At 41.9% G+C, this 19,702-nt stretch overlaps 1 protein-coding gene across 2 annotated transcripts in view; it reads right to left on the reverse strand.

Moving 5' to 3' along the window:
• The window catches only part of ARFGEF2 (ADP ribosylation factor guanine nucleotide exchange factor 2), a 99,800-nt gene that overhangs the window by 48,604 nt on the left and 31,494 nt on the right, over window positions 1–19,702 (reverse strand). For both annotated transcript variants that reach the window (XM_060122518.1, XM_060122517.1), the window contains 10 exons: window positions 14,874–14,942; window positions 13,098–13,249; window positions 9,296–9,426; window positions 7,870–8,104; window positions 7,141–7,240; window positions 6,284–6,423; window positions 4,897–5,005; window positions 4,004–4,187; window positions 2,153–2,264; window positions 1,372–1,577 (listed from right to left, as the gene is read on the reverse strand). In XM_060122518.1, the coding sequence (XP_059978501.1) occupies window positions 1,372–1,577; window positions 2,153–2,264; window positions 4,004–4,187; window positions 4,897–5,005; window positions 6,284–6,423; window positions 7,141–7,240; window positions 7,870–8,104; window positions 9,296–9,426; window positions 13,098–13,249; window positions 14,874–14,942 (1,438 nt within the window). The remainder of the gene's footprint in view (window positions 1–1,371; window positions 1,578–2,152; window positions 2,265–4,003; window positions 4,188–4,896; window positions 5,006–6,283; window positions 6,424–7,140; window positions 7,241–7,869; window positions 8,105–9,295; window positions 9,427–13,097; window positions 13,250–14,873; window positions 14,943–19,702) is intronic.

Consider the following 19,702-nt stretch of genomic DNA (forward strand, 5'->3'; position numbering starts at 1 on the left):
AATTGTGTCTTCACAGAAAATTCTAATACCTATTTGGTTAAAACGACCAGAGGCTGCCTTTTCTGACCAGGTCATCTCATGGGGACAGCCTGGAGGATTGACACCAATTAACATGAAAACCAAGCTGACTTAAGAGGCAAAACTGTTCTCAAAATGTTTCCACTGAAAATTTTCCACTTCATGTTCACAGTATATTCAGACATTCTTAACTTCATGTTCAGAGGAAAGAGCATGAGCTTTCTTGAGTCAGACAAATTCATATTCAATCTCTGCTACTTTCTAGCTGATTAATTTTTGGACAGGTTGCTATCTCAGAGCCTGTTTCCTCACCTATAAAACAGGGATACTACCTCCCAGGCTTACCGTTAATTAAGATGAAATGCATGTAGAACTCACGGCACGGCTGGCACACAGGAGGTGTTTAATAAAGGTCAGCTCTCCTTTCAATTTCCATTTCCTACGCAAAAATGAACTATCTAATCAAAAAAGGTCCCAAGGGACTTCCCTGGTGGTGCAGTGGTTAAGAATCCGGCTGCCAATGCAGGGGACACAGGTTCAAGCCCTGGTCTGGGAAAGATCCCACATGCCACGGAGCAAATAAGCCTGTGCACCACAACTACTGAGCCTGTGCTCTAGAGCCTGTGAGCCACAACTAGTGAGTCCACATGCCACAACTAATGAAGCCCACGCGCCTAGAGTGCGTGCTCCGCAACTAGAGAAGCCTCCGCAATGAGAAGCCCGCGCACCACAACGAAGAGTAGCCCCCGCTCGCCGCAACTAGAGAAAGCCTGCGCGCAGCAACGAAGACCCAATGCAGTCAAAAATAAATTAAATAAAGTAATAATTTAAAAAACTGAACTGTAGGGAAAATAAACTATTTTAAAAATAAAAGAATTTAAAAATTTTTTAAAAATTAAAAAAAAAAGTAATAGTTAAGAAAAAAGGCCCCAAGATGAAATCATGTACTTAGGTGGGGTTTTATTAGTTACGGAGCCATTTCAGTAACCTGCTCATCAGTATGTAATCAAAGAAAAACTAAAATTCTTGAGATGTACCCCATATATTAAGTCAGGGAGCTGTCCCTGATTAGGAAAGAGATGCCTGAGTGCCTCTTCTCAACCCACAGAACTGCTCTTTTGTCATAATTAAGAGCGTGGGCTCTAGCTGTGTAGTCTTGGGCAAGTTACTTAGCCTCTCTGGTCCTCAACCTCCTGTAGAGGGGACATGAACGGTCGAGGTGAGGTCCTAACGTGAGACACAGTGAACAGAAACTTTAATAGCTTGGCGCAGATTAAACCCCAACCACGCTAAGACTGGTGCTCTGAGGAAGGCAAAAAGAGGGCGCAGAAGGGACTTAAACATGGTGCTCACCCCTGGTTGCACTCTATGTATCTTGCAGCAAACTTCTCCATTAACCGATCAATCTTCTGAGCTTCCCCAGGTAGGCGGAAACCTTCTAGAAACGTCCGCAGGGCTGAGACAAACTCCTTTTCACAGAAGTCAAGTTGGTCCACATAGGCGTACATCACCTCCTTGTTGAACTTCATGCTTTCTCCCAGAAAATCACCTACTTGGGTCTGAAACATACACACTCACTCATACCTACAAATTGTCAATTATGAACACCCAGTGAAAGACACTTCAGTCAAAGGCGGGGGTGGGGGTGAGGCCCGAATGCCCTGGCTCTGAACACCCAGAATGGGCTGAACTGCTAGAAAAGTTAGGCAACTCCCTGAGCCTGCCCACCCACCCAACCATTCCAGGTTCCTTCGTCCCGCCACGAAGGAAGAGGGGGAGGCACAGGAGACTGAAAAGTGGAGGAATGATGGTGCACACTCAGGAGGGAGGTGAGCTGCCAACGAGCACCCAGAACAATTTCTAGCAGCCAAGTGACACTTTTAGCTCTGACACTGTCCCACCAGATACACAACCACCTGTCAGGAGGCTGGTTTATTCCCTTTAAAGAACTTTTTGCAACACTGGCCAAAGGGATAAATAGAACTTTTTGCAACACTGGCCAACCCTGCTGTAAGCAGGGGTGTGGACAGTAGCACTGCACTCAGGGTCGGCCAGTCTCTAGGCTAAAGCCAGAAAGGTCTCAGAATCATCACCCGAAAGAACCCACATGCACGTACCCAGCCCCCAATCTTACAGAATCGAGGCGCTCCTCCTGGTGCAGGAATTGGGCAATGTCTTCAACTGACGTTCCCAGCATGCCCTGCTCCTGGAGATACTGGATCCCTCTCTTGGGTTTCTTGTTGAACCTTTTTCAAGAGATGGGACACAGGTTGCTTATTTCAAACTCTGGAGGATAGAAAAAAGCTAGCACTTGAGGCAAATTACAGTAACACCACGAACTGTGTGTGTCCTGGTAGTTTTTCTCAATTCCACTTTTAATTTTTGACCTAGCTTTAACAGAATCTGCTGGTTGTCACCCAATATCCATTCTCCTCTTCTCCAACACTAATAAAACCTAGATGTTTAGCTGGGCACACAACTATCTGGGATAAGAACTACATTCCCCTGCCTCGCCGTGTGATAAAGTTCTGGCCAGTGAGAGGTGAGCAGAAGTGGTGTGGATACTTCTAGGAAGGATCCTTAAACAAAGCTGACTTGGCAGGGAGGTGCACATTTTTTGCTCTTTCCCCTTCTTCCCCAGAATATATGTGTGATGACTGGAGCTCCAGCAGTCCTCTTAAACCACGAGGCAACACTGAAGATGAAAACTGTATTCAAGATGGTGAAGCAGAAAGATAAAAGGAGCCTGGGTCTCTGACGTCCATAAGAGCCACTGCAACTGTCCTAGCCTGTCCCCTTTGGGATTTTCTTTAATGGTGCTTAAGCACTGTTACTTCTGGATTTTCTGTTAAAGGCAGGCATACTTAACTGACGTATAAATTCAACTTGTTATTTACCAGGCCATGCATTGGGGAATGATCTTCATGTATAAGCACAAACTGTGGCAAGGACTGTGAGGACAGGCTATGACTATGGCGCAGGGACAGAGACTACCTCAGGACTGTTCAGAGAGTGTGGTTACAGGGGGCCTCTTTCAGGAAGAGATGCTTTGCCAAGCCCGAAGAATGAAAAAGATCCAAGAAAATTCTAAGCAGAAGGTGCAATAGTGCAAAAAGCTTGAGGTGTTCAAGGGACTGAAACGCCCCTTGTGACCCAGGAGTACTGAACGGAGATGAGGTCAGTGAGGGAGGCTGGAGGCTGGATCGGGCTGTGGGGAGGAAATGGGAAACCTGCAATGACTGTAGGCAGGGAGTGACAAGACCTGATTTAAGTTTTTAAAAGATTCCTTTAGCTGCTGTGGGAGAACAGACTGGGGGGGGGGATGCAGGGATGGTGAGAGTGGAAATGAGGAGATCAACATTTTAATTAATAAATGAGTATTATAACATCAACTTTTAAAACAAATTGAGTTTACAAAACTAATCATTCAAAAGTTGGACAGGATGTGAGATTGTGTGTATATGTACTTTTGGGTATAAAAAACTGAAAAGAAACATTATGATTTACCAGGGATTGTAATAATGATGATGTGGTTACATGGGAGAATGTCCTTATTTTTCAACTATGTACAGCTGAAATATTATGATGGCTACAAAGTACTTTCAAATGGTTCAGGAAAAAAATACACAGATAACACTAATATGGCAAAAGTTAATTTTTCTGTATGTTGAAACTTTCCACAATACACAGTTAGAAAAAAGTGTTACCAATAGTGATTTCCTCTAGGTAGTAATTGTATGACTGATTTTAACATCCTTGCTTTATGCTTTTCTGTATTTTCTAAACTGGTTTGACTTTTTTAATTAGGGAGGAAAAAGACCAGGCGTCAACCACACAAAGCTATTAAATTTCTCCCTCACTCTCAGCCCAGCCTGATCGGGCCTGGGCACAGGTGCCAGCACTGGTCTCTGGAAACAGGCATTTTGTCTTGAGGAGTCAGTGCCAGGTTCCCAAGAGATTCAGCTAGAGTGACAGCCACACTCACAGGTCAATGCCGTGTTCAATCATCTCCTTTTGTTGCTTGATGACCTCAAACTGTTCCGGATCATCCTGGATGGCCGTCTGAGTCCCCGAGGACACCGTGGACTCCATGGATGTCACGCTGCTCCGTCTCGCCATGTCAAGGCCTTTCCCATCCCCCATTTCCTGATCCGTGGACCTCTCCTGACCTGCGATGACATAAAAGCGAAGGAAACCAAATAAACAGATGGGACAGAGACACGGCTGAGGTGAGGTCTGCCTCTGCCGTTCCCTTTCCCAGACCTGTAACAATAAAGTTTGTACTGTAAGGGTCATGAGCACCTTGATATCACTCAGTTACTTTACTTAACAACTTACTTGTTTGTGGAACTTGATAAGCTAATGCTAAAATTCACATGAAAGAATAAAAGTACAAAACCAGTCAAGACACTTAAGGAACAATGAACAGGAAGACCTGTCCTAGCAGGTATCAAAACTCACTGCTAAGAACTCTAGGCATTTGAAAGGCGTGGTATTGGTGCAAGAACAGGCAAATAAATAGAACAGAATATTCAGAAACAGACTTATACACACAGGAGAATTTGGTATATCATAAACCAAATCAGTGGTGCTTCAAATCAGTGAGGGAAGGAGAGAGTACTAAAAAAACGTTGGAATAACTGGCTCCCCTTTTGGAAAAATGGAGTTCGAGCACAACTCACACTATTCCCCCCCAAATTCCAGATGGATGAGAAAACAGAACATTTAAAATACTTCACCTAGTTTGCAAATGAAAGTGTTTTGCTAACTCTAAGACACCTATATCAGGATAGCTTCCCCCGATGACGTGAGCAGCCTATTGTGCGTGGTGGGGGTGAGGGCTGGATGGGGAGGTTGTTTGCAGCAGGGGTCTCTCACCGAGGCTGGCCTGGTGGTTGGGATTCACATACAGGTCTTTGCTCCACTCCACCATGCACTTGAGGATGGACACGAGGCACTCCAGGCCTTTCTTCCTCAGACTGAGCTCCTAAAGGACGAAAGTGACACGACACAGAGACTCAGCAGATAAATTAAGTGCCGACATCTAGAGGGCTCCGGGAATCCTGAGACGACACGAGATAAGCACTGACACTCGGTGCTATTAACCCAAGGAAAAGCTAACAGGTGACATAAATATTGACGGCTCACTGCAAAAGCATGAACATCTTTAAAGGTGTTCATTACAAACTCCCCAGCAGCAAAAATATGGGATGTGTGCATTCCCAAAACAGAGTATTATCTGGATTTTTTAAAAGAAAGTCCTCATTCATTGCTTGTTTAAATTAAACAAAACACTTAAAAATAGCATTTAAAAAAATAAATAAATAAGAGGCTCTTAACTAGTGACCCTGAAAAAAGAGAAAAGAATCTTTTCCAGCAGATGAATGATTGTGGACATACCATTATCCCCTAAACACCCACAAAAGCATTCCATTTTAAGGCTTATTCTGCAAGTAAATAAAAATACTGTTTTTTTTTTCTTCTAAGGAGCATTTCTTAAAAGTTGAATGCAAGTTGTAAATGTCTTAAAAAATGTTGCAGTTCCCTGGTGGTCTAGTGGTTAGGACTCTGGGCTTTCACTGCCAGGGCCCAGGTTTAATTCCTGGTCGGGGGAACATCCCACAAGACACACAGCCAAAAAAAAAAAAAGCAAATTATTTTAGACTCAAAACAGCATCTAAAATAGTACAGATCTCTCTCTGTGAATTTAATGACAACTATGGACCTTCATCTAGGAAAAATGCCCATACACCAAAATTCTATATATAATTCCAGGTGGCTCACAGACCTTCTGACCAGTTTCTTCAGAGACCTCAGGTTAAGAATACTATTCTCTTCGTAGGCACTCTAATAATGAGGGAATCTAATAAGAAGCAATCTCCTTTGCCTTTACTGGAGTCTGGGATCCTGTTTTCACGTGATCTATGGAAAGGTGACAGAGTGAACTCGCTTCTACAGGTCTCAGCTCAAGTGTCACCTTCTCAGGAAGGCCACCCTGATGCCCCATTAGAAATGGCACCACCCTCACCTCCAACATCCCTTCTCTATCGTCCCTGCTTTATTTTCCTCTGCGGCTTACTTCTTCATTGTTTGCTTTCAAGTGCTGGGACCACAGCAATCGTGCACATGGATGTGCATGTTTGTGTTTTTTTCACTGCTGTATCCCCAGCACCAAGGACAGTGCCTGGCACACGGTGACTCTCGAAAAATGTTTACTGAAATGAATGAACTTTAAATTATAAACGAGTGCTCTCAGTGTTTGTACCTGCAGAGGTGTCATTCCCAGCTCGTGTCCACTTCTTCCCTGAGCGATTTTGGATAAATCGTTTACGAGGCGCTCAAAAATGTTAGCAGCATTTAAATCACAGTCGTAGTTGACATAAATATCTACAACACACTGGGCATCTTGGAAAATAACACATGGATATTAGAAATTCTGACTGAACACAGACAGCAGTTACGTTATCTTATTCAATGAGATTCCTCGGTCGAAAACTTTTCCCAGTGAATTACTAACTCAGGCTGGACACACCTCACTCTGGAAATGCATGCTGGAAGGACCAGGAGCATGGAAGGCCCTCTTTCTAGGCCTGCCCTGGTACTAACTGAAATCTTAGGCAGCTGCTTCCACCTCTCTACAGCTCACTTTTCTCATCAAAAAAAGGGAGAACTGCCCGATCCAATTCTTAAAGTTGTGTAACTTTTATGCAGTTACGCAGATAACAAACAGATGCTCGGTTTATAGCTACACAATTGTACAGTGTAAGGGAAATCCACATTTACCTTAGCATCCAATCAAGGGCTGGCAGCACCAAGACCCAGGACCCTGTGACTTACAAACCACGTTCAGCTTGTAGGTAGGGTGACAAGTGTCCTGGTTTTCCAGGATTATGGGGTTTCCCAGGACGTGGGACTTTCCATGCTAGAATCACAAAGTCCTGGGCAAACCAGTCTGAGTTGGCCATTGGGCTAGCAGTAGTCTTTAAGGTAATGATTTCCTCAGCACTTCATTAAAACTCTAAAAGGAGGAGTTAAAGGTCTTAATCTGGACTTTAGAGAATGAAAGCATCAGAAGTGTTTCTGGGCAAGTCAAATAGATGAGCACCCTCAGGGTGAAAATACCTGCACAGATCCTTGTCAGGGTCTGAATGACCATCCACCTGTGCTCAAAAGAACTTGTTGATGTTTCTAAAATGTTCAGGAAAATCTCTTTGAAAAAGACCTATATGACAAGAAGAAGATAAAGGAGGATACCAATTAATAATTTAAATTAGGGCTCAAAACCCCCAAAGCCTTTGAAGAACAGGCAGAGCCTATGAGTGAAGCAGCCCGGGCAGGAGAAGAGGTGAGGCACACACACTGCTGACCAGCACCGGAACCCTGGGTGGGAAGAGCTAATAGGGTAGGACCACAGTGAACTGAGAACACGGCCCCATCAGAGAGAGCAGCTGCTCCTGAGAAACCACCAAGAGCTGCTACGTGGAAATGCAGGACCGGGGTTGTGGTTTTTTGAGAGAAATCACAAATCTGGATGTTCATGGAGAATCTGATTTCTCAATTTGGAAACTAATTCAAGTTATCCCAAACAACTTATAGGCACATGTTTGGGGACTGAGCCCAACACACAGACCATATGATTTAAACCTTCGGTTAAAATGAAAGGTATACAAGATTTTGGGGCAGTAACTTTTTATGAAAAGGTGTTCTCTTGCTCAAAAAATTCTTCTTTGGGGTACTAGCAAGTAGACTGTGTAACTCTAGTTCCTGGTGACTATGAGGCCAGCAGTTAACGCATTATGCAAAAGTGTCATCAAACTTAAAAAAAAAGAAAAGTCAATTTGGAGTCCTTACCTCTATCTGCATCTTCAAGTGCATTTTAAAGTTTGAAAGAAGAGTAAGAAAAATGGCAAGAGAGAGCTCAAAGACATCAGGCACTGAGGAGACGCCGTTTTTGGACAATGCCACGCAGAGATACTGCTTGATTGCATTGATGAACATCTCGTGAGTCCTGAAGACCGGGCCAGCGTTCTGCAACACGGAGAGGAGGAGCTGCAGGGAAACCACCTTGGAGCGCAGCTCGTGGGATCTGGCGAAGGAAGTGGAAAACAAGGACAGAGATGAAAGGTGAAATTTTAGAAAGCATGTTTCTTGAGAAGGTCTCACTCCTCTACCAGTGGAGCAGGATTTTCTGAGAAGCCAGGGAGTTGAGAATTGGCAATAGCACCTAAATGTCAAGAGAATGAGGGCAGATGGCATGAGGTGAGTTCTCACAGAACCTGCAGGCCCTGGGAGAACGAGAGCTGCCAACTCTCTGTCATAAAGCACAGAACCGAGCAGGAGCAAAATAAGTGCACACTGACTCTGGAAAGCTGGTTCTGCAACTAATCTAATAGAACCAATTACTTCACATCCAGCACGTGAGACGAAAACGTCTGTCCCGCTCTACCTTTAGAGACAAGGAGAACAGTGCTCTTCATCCATCTGCCTCATGCTCCCCGTCCCGGCCCACAAGGGATGGAAAGAATGGGAAACTTTCATGAGTCTTTTCCCTAACAGTCACCATATTCTTAACAGAAGAGTGAGGATTATTATTAATGACTAATAATAATGATAATAATAATAGTAACTATAAAACTCTCATCAAGTACTAGGCCCTATGCTTGGGATGTCATTCTATCATTTCACATCATTGATGGTGTGAGGTGATTTTCCGTATTCCCATTTTTCAGATGAGGTTTAGTAGCTCATACGGCCATGAAGCTGGACTCAAGTAAGCCAGGGCTGAACACAGCTCCCTGTGGCTCCAGAACTTCCGCTTTGACACTCCACAGACTACCATCCTTGCGGTACATCCTTGACTCTACAGGTTTGGCTTCTCTGAGCTGAATCTGGGGCTTAAATCTGTATCCACGAAGAAGAAGTTTCCAATCAGGGTAAGAAATTGAGGTTTGTATGCATCCTGATGGTGGACCCCCAGATCAGGAGATTAATTCATTAGTCAGTAAAAAGAAGATGAATGTTCAATATAATGATTATTTTTAGCACGTAAACCAAGGAAAGGAAAATTGGGCACAATAATCATGGTTGGTGGGAACACAGAGACAATTCATGATGAAAGGACTAGGGGACCTGCATGAGCCTGAAAAAGTTGTAAAACCATTCCGTAAATTCCTGAATTTACACCAACCAGGGGACAAGGCCCTGGGGTTTCTTGGAGCCCCCAAGATCCTTCTGGGTCATTTGGGTTATAGACGGCCAAGAACTGCTGTCAGCTCACTTTGGATCTGGGGGACCTTCGCCCAGGGGTTTCATGGACAGCTTGCAAAGGGAGCGAAACACCAGGAAGGCGTCCTTCTGCAGAATGTGCGAGAACCTGGCGGCCACTGGATGTCCTTGTGCATCTGATTCCTAAGATTAGAACAAAGATGAGAAAAATCAAAGGGTCCAAACCAAAGGGTAACTCTTCAAAAATAAGAAATGTAATTATCTCATGAAAATTTAAATTACTGGGTGGGCCAAAAAGTGCCTTCAGTTTTTTAAAGTAAAAATAAAAGACACATTTTTCATTTTCACCAAGAACTTTATTGAACAACGTATTCACCCTTTTGTTCCACTACCTTCTGCCATTTTTCAGGCAACTTCATAATTCGATCTTCCCAAAACTTTTTATCTTTTTGAGCAAAGAACTGTTCCAGGTGCCTTTCACAGTCTTCCAGGGAATTGAAATTTTTTCCACTAAGAGAATTTTGTAAAGACCGAAATAAATGGAAATCCAAAGGAGCAATGTCTAGTGAATACGGTGGATGAATCAGAACTTCCCAGCCAAGCTGTAACAGGTTTTGCCTGGTCATCAAAGAAACATGCGGTCTTGGGTTATCCTGATGGAAGATTACGTCTTCTGTTGACTAATTCTGGATGCTTTTTCTTGACAGCCGCTTTCAGTTGGTCTAATTGGGAGAAGTACTTGTTGGAATTAATCATCTGGTTTTCTGGAAGAAGCTCATAATAGAGGACTCCCTTCCAATCCCACCATATACACAACATCACTGTCTTTGGATGAAGACCGGCCTTTGGTGTGGTTGGTGGTGGTTCATTTCGTTTGCCCCACAATCTCTTCTGTTCCACATTATTGTACAGTATCCACTTTTCATTGCCCATCACAATTTGTTTTAAAATAGGAACGTTTTCATTACGTTTCAGTAGAGAATCGCATGCGGAAATACGGTCAAAACATTTTTTTTCCCTTAACTTATGTGGAACCCAAACATCAAAGCAATGAACATAACCAAGCTGGTGCAAATGATTTTCAACGCTTGATTTGGATATTTTGAGTATGTCAGCTATCTCTCGCGTGGTATAACGTTGATTTTTGTCAATTATTGTTTCGATTTGATCACTATCAACTTCAACTGGTCTACCCAAACTGGGAGCATCGTCCAGCGAGAAATCTCCAGCACAAAACTTTGCAAACCACTTTTGACACATTTGATCAGTCACAGCACCTTCTCCATACACTGCACAAATCTTTTCATGCGTTTCAGCTGCATTTTTACCTTTCTTGAAATAATAAAGCATGAAAATGTTGCTTTTTTCTTCCATCTTCAATATTAAAATGGCTACACAAAAATTCACCAATTTTGATTTCTTTTTTTTAAATGTCTGCTGATATGACAGCTGTCACATACAATTTAACAAACCTGTTTCAAATGAAGTTAAAGACGACTAAGTGCTACTAGAGCCATCTTATGGAAAAAACTGAACGAACCTTTCCGCCCACCCAGTATTTATTCAATGGAGAAGTGAGGGATGTGGAGGAGGAAACAATATGTCAAAACAGGAGCTTATGGGGGAGTCATTACAGCAATTCTAAAAATTGTTCCTTTTCCTTCAAAAAGTGGGTGTAGGTGGTTTAAAATGATAAACGAGCAAAGGTTAAACCATAAAAAATCCCAAAACAAATACAGGTAATTATTTATATTAGCTTGGGTAAAAAAGGTATTTCTAAGAATATTATTGCAGGATAAATGGGGGAAAAAATGACAGGTGTTTGTTTTAAAATAAACTTCTTTAAATAAAAAAGTAAGCTACATTAAAATTTTTTTTAAATAAATATTTGCAATATATGACAAGGATTAAATCCTCAACATACAAAAAGTTCTCATAATTCTTTCAGGAAATATGGAAACCCTACTCCCAAATGAAAAACAGGCAGAAAGCATGAGTAAACAATTTACAAAGAAATGCAAATAACAGATAAACCAAAATAACCTTACTACTAATTATTAAGGCAGGATCTTTCTTCCATCAGACCAGCAAAGATTTGAATGAATGCTACTGCTCAGTTTTAATGAGGGAATGGGAAAATGAGTGCTGAGAGCCTCCAAGTGGGCAGAAATTCGACCATTGCCCTCCTGGCCGCCTAATTTGATGTTAAGGAACAAAAGCCTTAAAGCTCCCAACTCTTGACCCAACGATACCACTTGTGTGAATTTATCATAAAGAATTAAGGATGGGCATAAGATCTATCTACAAGGATGTTCAATGTAGAACTGTCTCCTGTGATTAAACTGAAAATAACCCAAAAACCTAATAGGGAACTGTTACATTATGGTAATCCATGACAGAATTTCACATGGCCATTAAAAACATTAGTTAGACATATATGTACTACTGATGTAAAAAGATGCCCATATAACAGTGTTGAGTGAACAAAGTTGCAGCCTAGTACATAACACACAAATACCTTGTATGGATTTAAGTACATCCCTATATAAGTGCATTCTTAATGGGGATGATATAACCCCAAGGGGACTGCTACAGACTGGATGTCTGTGCCCCCTACTCCACCCCAAAATTCACATGTTGAAACCTAATCCTAATGTGACAGTATTTGGAGGTGGGGCCTTTGAGAGGTGATTAGGTCATGAGGGTGGAGCTCTCATGGATGGGATTAATGTCCTTATTAAAGAGGCCCAAGAGAGCTCCCTCGCCCCTTCTGCCAGAAGGACAGAGTAAGAAGACAGTTATCTGTGAGCCAGGAAACAGACTCTCACCAGACACTGAAACTGCTGGTACCTTGATCTTGGACTTCCCAGTTTCCAGAACTGTGAGAAACACATTTCTGTTGTTTACAAGTCACCCAGTAAATAGTATTCTGTTACAGCAGCCTATACAGACTAAGACAGGGGCAAAAACTGGTTGGGGGCGGGGGCAATGGGTGTGGAAAAAAGTCATTCTTTATATGTATAAAGCACAGATATACATACAGTACCTAAACAGGTATCTAGTTTACCAATAGCTTTAAAATTTCATGAAACAGGGTGATGAATGGGAAAAATACATAAAAAGGCTCCCGTGTGTGTGTGTGTGTGTGTGTGTGTGTGTGTGTGTGTGTGTGTGTGTGAGAGAGAGAGATCATTTAAAAGGTTGAGAAACATTGGTGAAAAGGTACAGCGAGAGAGTGGGTTCAGGTGGGATGTTAATATCATTTCTTCCTGTTTTGAATGTTCATATATACTGTTTCCAAGAGAACAACAAAGCTACTTAAAAAAATAATAATAATGTAGCAGACACACTTAGGGGGGCCCTGAAAGGATGTTAATATGCCTCAAATTTAAAAAGCAGGTTACAAAACAGCATGTACGTTGTGTTACTACATTTAAGTGGTAAAAAACATGGGAGGGAGAGAAAAATCGAGAGTATAAGTAGAATGTTAACAAATGTTATCTCTGGGTTAGAAGATTATGGATAACTTCTATTTCCTTATTTTCCTTCTCTGTATTTTCTTATTTTTCTATAATGAATATACACCATTTTGAGAGAAAAGAAAAAGGGCAGGAAATATAAGTTTTTAAAAGTCTGAATAAATACAGTTTAACAACCCTATTATATACCACCAACATTAGCATGTTCCAAGAATGGAACCTGTTAACACAAAGACTATCAGGCCAGGATGGTGTGGCTAAAGAATTGAACAGGGCTTGTTGGTTTTCACTCGCTTCCTCTGATAGAGATTTAATTCTGCATCTTCTAAAACAGTAAAAACCAAAACAAGCCTGATAGGAAGATCACCAACGTACCAGATTATCTGCCGATGACAAGGACTGTCTGTCGTCCGCTATCCCATTGGTCTGTGAGTTTTCGTCAGCTGCTGGGGGCGCGGCATGTTCCTGGCACTCCAGTTCACCCAGGACCCTCTCAGGCTCCGTCAGACTGTGCTTTTGTGCTGCTTCTTAAAATACAATGCAAAAGTCATTACCAAGTTAGTACTTACCCTAAAAGGTGGCCTCACACCAAGAAGAAGTTATTCACATAACCTTCCAGCTACTGCTTTTTCCCTTTCCCTGAGCCACTGCCCTGCTCTGGCTATATGTGTCTATTACCCACAGCCCCACTCCCAGGTGGCTTCCTTCATATTGTGGCCCAGGTCAGTGGTGCCTTCAGAATTGTGCAATACAGCAGTCCTGCCCACCCCCTACCTACTTCCAAAGAAGATTAGAACCAGCTAAACATAAAAAGCACCGATTTTTTTTTAAAAAAGGGCTACTAATAAAGGGGTTAGAGAACAAGAGTTACGTAAATGAAAAGAGTTTGATAGTTATGATAGAAAACCTCAGTCACATGAAAAAAAGAAATGTAGACCTGAGCTTCCTGGCAGCCATGTGGAAAAGGAAAAGACAAAGAATTAAATAGATTCCATCATTTAATGAAAGAAAGCATATCTGATGATTAGCAGAACATCTGAACTCTATGAGGAATTTACCATGTGGATCATTATATATTTAAGGGACACCGAACAACTTAATAAGCCTAACTGTCCATAATGGTTTTTGAAGCATATATTCATTCAACAAATATTTATCAGGCACCTATTATGTGCCCAGCTCTGTGCTAGGGGCTGAGGGATATAGCAGTGAACAAGACAGATAAGTGTTTATTATGTGAGAACTTCTTGCATTGGCCCCAGGAAAAAAAAAATCTAAAGGTATTATTTTAAAGACATTTCTATAAAAAGTTAAATAATGAAATCTATGAATATAGTTTGGTGGTACCCTAAATTAATAAAAGGATAGGGCTTAGAGCAGTGGGTCAAACTTCTTTGACCATGACCCTCACTAAGAAATACATTTTAACAGTCATGACCCAGTTATACACGTGTGCACATAAATAAATCACTGAAACATGTTTCATGAAACAATGCTTAACATTACTATATGAGTCACATTCAGCTTGCATCTATTTTCATTTTATTCTCTTCCATTTAGAAAACGCTGATTGCAACCCACTAATTTATTGACTTTTCAATCCATTAGTGGTTTATTGGCACTGGAGCTGAGTGTTCAGCACATAACCACTGACCTGAAATTTTGGGTAAAAACAAAGGAAAAATCATCTGATAGTCATTCTGAGCTATACAAGGTTAATTCCACTGAAACTACACCAAAAACTGAGGGAGTTAAGAATGAAGTCTAACAAAATGAACAAAGCCTCCCTGTGCATCTGATACCTGCTGACGTGGGGATGGTTCCCTGGATACATCAATGGCTGGCCAGGAAAATTCACCACCTCAGGGCTCCCCGTCCACTTCTGGAAAAACCTGGCTGTATACAGGAGTGGCCCTCTGCATCTCCATGTGGAGCACCCAACTCTTAACATTGTCAGACTGTGCTTCTTGAACCCAACCCGAATGAGAATAATGCCAATCACTAACGGCAAGTAATTTCTGAATTCCATATGTGGGCAGACAGGGGCAGACTCAGTTTCCATGAGTTTACTGGGGGTGGGCACTAAAATACCTGGCTGGGGACTTCTATGAAGGAACGAGTAGGAGGAAAGGCTGGGGTCTTGGTTCTTACCTTTAACTGCAGACGTGACCACATCTTCTAAGATCTCCTTCACCACTTCCTGAGCTCCATCTTCGGTCCCTACACATACACCAAATACACAAACGCAAACACATACGTGTGGGCATTTCCAGGGAAAACTAAGGAAGGTGGAGAAGGAGATTAAGCATCGCAGTTGGAAGGCAAGGGTACAAATAAGCCCTCTCCAAAGCCAAATCTGATTGTGTCCCAGGAAATCTGGAAACTCAGAGGCAGCATCTGCTATGACTCGGTTTTCCCTCTGTGGAACACTAAGACCTCGCTGTCTTATACATTCTTCCTTCCTGAGTCACAGCTGCTGGCCCAGGGCCCTCTCTACCACCCCGGCTTGGAGACAGGAGCTGGACTGTATCCAGCTATAGTTCCTGGCAGAACAGAAGAAGCAGCTTCATCTTGTCCCTTCACCTCGTGTACCACAGAGCCCTGGTAAATGACATGCCTTCTGCTGCTTTGTTTTCCCACACTGTAAGCCCAGAACTTAGCATGAGATTTCTAATGTGACAGTTGAGAATTTACTAAATTTTAAATTGAATTATTCTATAAAATGTTAACTGTTTAAGTGGAAGAGGTTTGGTACCAGTTGTTTTTGTAGAAAACTAGTTCTGGGAGAACTAGTAAACAGCACTTGATTAGACCTTTGGAAGCAAATATTACTGATTTATAAAACATCACTGACAAAAAGACCATCATGCTAAATAAACAAAACTAAAATAACCCTTTAAATTCTTCCTTAACGAGGATTTTCAATCAGGCCACTATTTTTATGAGTTCTGTGCTTGGTCCACTAGATCCTGCAGAAGCAGCACCAAGTATTTTCATTGAGCACTTAACTCATGTGAAAGAAAAATGTTGCCCCACGTATCATATCAGTAAACAAAAGATGTTGCAGCCAACAAGCCACCAGAGTCGCCCCCTACGGTAAGCCCCGGGGGAACTCAGGATGGAGACAAATGACACCACCCCCTCAGCCACTGCAGCCACCTCCAAAGGGTGCACCCTAAGGGGACTCAGGATGGGAAAGCACAGTATACTGGCCCCAGATAGTTAAGGTGCACATCAAAGGAATGACTTCAATGAGCCCAGACTCTTGCATCTTCCCATACACAAAAAAGTACTCAATTCATTAACTTGAGATATCTGGTTTTCTTTAATTAACAGTAATATTTTGAAGTTCCGACTACCTGGTCTTTGTTGCAAAAACTCCTCTATACCCTGGCTCCTCCCTGACCTCTTCGGAGCAGGCCTGCAGAGAGGCTGTGTCCTGGCTTAAGTCCTCAGGTTTGTCCACCAATAAAACATAATTCTCAACTTTTATTCTCAACTGTGCATTTTTTTTCAGTCGATACTCACCATAACTATTTATTTATTCTCCACCACCCAGCTTTACTGAGGGCTAATTGACAAATAAAACCATCATAATTATTTAAATGGGTAAGTAACTTTATGTGGAAAATACTGATGTTATATGCTTTTCTTAGAGGGCAAAAAAGAACTTGAATGGAAGTTAGAAAAGTCCGCAGCCACAGGCAAAATCTTCTAAACCTGTTTTTTCATCTAAATAAGATGATTTAGTCTACATCAGTGTTACTCATACTTCAGTCATTCTCACACAACCTTCACAATTTTTGCCATTTTCGTGCACCACTTATATTATTATATTTATTACACACATATTTACATACACTTTTTTTTGGGGGGTACCAAATTACTTTATTTGAAGGAATGGTACTAAGGAAAGGACTTGTAGATATTTTGGTACATACATACATATTTAACAGTGCTCTTTAACTCACCTTAAACAGTAACTAACATTCACAAAATCACAGGCTTCACACGCTAATCATACTTTCTGAATGCGTGTTAAAATAAACATACAACTATTAAAATAAAAACCATTCACCTACGAGCCGTCTAAGATCTCATCTACGCCATGATTTGGTAAACAAATGGCTAGATATTTCCAAGTTCCTTTCTAGTTCCAACATTCTCTTATGCTATGATTTAACAGAATTATGATGACAGTTTCTAATCTGTTAGTCCCTTGTACACATTCAACACCCAAGAAATATCAGCCTGATGCATACATTTCATCAGAGGAGCTGCAGGCTTGATGAGTTAAATCAGAGGCTGGGAAGTGGTGGCTGCCGGGTACATCTGGTCTGCAGATACGCACTGTTTAGCCTATACCCTGCTTCCCCGCACCCCCAAACTTTAGTGAGCTATAAGTGACAAGAATTATATATATCTAAGGTGTATGACTTGATGATTTGATATATGCATACACTGTGAAATAAGCACTACAAACAAGACAATTAACATATTCATCACCTCACATAGTTACCTTATTTTTTTCCTTTTTTTTTTTTCTGATGAAAACACTTAAGATCTACACTCAGCAAATTTCAAGTGTATAGCACAGTACTGTTAACTCTGGTCACACAGTTGTACATTAGATCTCCAGAACTTATCCATGTTGCATAACTGAAACTTTGTACCCCTGACAAACATCTCCCCATTTTCCCAGCCACCTTTCTACACTATCTCTATGAATCTGACTACTCTAGGTACACCTCATATAAATGGAATCATGCAGTATTTGTCTTTTTTGTGACTGGCTTCTTTCACTTAGTATAATGCCCTCCAGGTCCATCCATGTTGTTACAACTGGTGGGATATCCTTTTTTAAGGCTGAATAAGATTTCACTGTATGTATATAACCACATCTTCTTTTTCCATTCATCTGTTGATGGGCACTTACATTGTTTCCATATCTTGGTTATCGTGAATAATGCTGCAATGAACATAGGAGTGTAGATTATCTCTTCAAGATCCTGATTTCATTTCCTTTGGCTACATACTCAGAAACAGAATTGCTGGATCATAAAATATTTCTATTTTTAATTTTTTGAGGAACCTCCATACTGTTCTTTTTTCCCTCCATACTGTTTTTTGTAACAGCTGTACCAACTTACATTCCTACCAACGGGGTACAAGGGTTCCCTTTTCTCTACATCCCCTCCAACTCTTTCTGATGAAAGTCATTCTAACAGACATGAGGTGGTATCTCATTGCGCTTTGGATTTCTATTTTCCTGGTTATTAGTGAAGTTGAGCACCTTTTTAAATGTCTGCTGACCATTTGTATGTCTTCTGAGAAATGTCTATTCAGGTCCTTTACCCATTTCTCAGTGGGCTTATTTGTGGTTTTTTACTCTTGTATGACATTTTGGATGTTAACCCCTTATCAGATATATAGTTTGCAAATATTTTCTCCCAATCCATAGGTTGCATTTTCACTCTGTTGATTGTTTCCTTTGCTGTGCCTATGCACTGCTTTCTAAAACTTCTGAATTAGCTGTGAACATTTAAAAACTGGGAGACATGTCATAAAAATCCAGATCTCGCTTCTATTTAAAGAAAAAAAAAGAATATCTGGTAACACTGGCCCCAACCGGCTAGAACCAGGAGCAGTTGTCCCCTTTAGCCAGGGCATGAACTCTGCAGATGTCCTGCTGCCTCATTCCATGCCGCTCCCAACTGTCTATCCTCCTTGAGGTCAAGCACAGAGAGTAGGAAAGGAACACATGCCTAGTAGCATGTCTCTGACAAGAGTGGTAAAAATGGAAGACTGACAGGGTAGGGTGTTTTAAGAACCTCAGAGAGAAAATGTTCCTCAACACAGTGATTGAGAGTGAGGGCTCTGGAGCCAGTATGCCTGGTTCAGATCCCGCTCTACCACTTCCCAATGTGGGAACTTAAGTAACTGCCCCGAGCCTTGGTTTCCTCAACAGTAAACAAGGATGATTACAACAGCACCTACCTCACAGGGTTTGTGAGAACTGGATAAGATAAAACACGTAAAGCGTTTAAGATGATGCCTGAAAAGAAGAGCACTCAAACGTTAATTTTTCTTAGGCCTGCGTGTTTTATGTGTAGAGCGTAATTGCATTAAGACATTCACGATGCCCTGGTGATAGAAGCTTTCTCGTTTCTGCCATCTGCCTGGCCCTGGAGACTAAGTCCATATTGAAATTTCCCAACTAGCCATGTTGAAAGCACTTTCAGTTAGCTAAAGCCTTCACTATCTTTCACTCCTACAGAGAAAAGTAAAATTTCCATTTCAACATGGATCTCCCCTTTCCTTCACTGCTGTTTTTCCATTTAAACAGCATCAGGATCACCATTTTTTTGAGGGATAAGAGTGTTTAACCTATCTTCCTTGACAGGCTGGATCCGTACCAGCACCCATTCAAAATTAAAATAGTCTCAGGCTAGGAAGGGGTGGGGAGTCAGGAAGTCCAGACTCCTGCGGAAGGTTCCTGCAGAGGGCGCTGTTGCTGAGGAATCCCACTAGCGGCCCAGAAGCAGCAGGACTCCACACAGGAACCCTGGGCCGCTTCCCCTGCTGACATGACCGCCTGCAGGGCTCAGAAGAGGCTTTCCCGGATGGTGTAATGACCATCAAGAAGGCTGCTGTGTTTAAGTTTCAAGCCTGCTGTGAAAATGTGGGACAACCAAATCAAATCAAATCCTTGCAAAGTTCTGAGTACACTTAAAAAACACTGGTTTTGCTGGTTTGCGGAGAAGTCCAGCGGCCACCACCTGGCCGTTACTGATTAGGTAACAGACCCTACCTGTTTCACAGACTCTGTCCCCAAGTAAAATAAGATAGACACCTTGACTAGGTTCTGACTGGAGAAAACCTTGCTGCCACCCCCTCCCTAGCCAGCTAGACAACAACCCCTGAGGCAGGCACTGCCAGTTACCTAACTCAGATCCTTCTTCCTCAGAGAGCTCTATTTC

This window comes from Lagenorhynchus albirostris, chromosome 15 (assembly GCF_949774975.1).
Source record: "Lagenorhynchus albirostris chromosome 15, mLagAlb1.1, whole genome shotgun sequence".
Lineage (NCBI taxonomy): Eukaryota > Metazoa > Chordata > Mammalia > Artiodactyla > Delphinidae > Lagenorhynchus > Lagenorhynchus albirostris.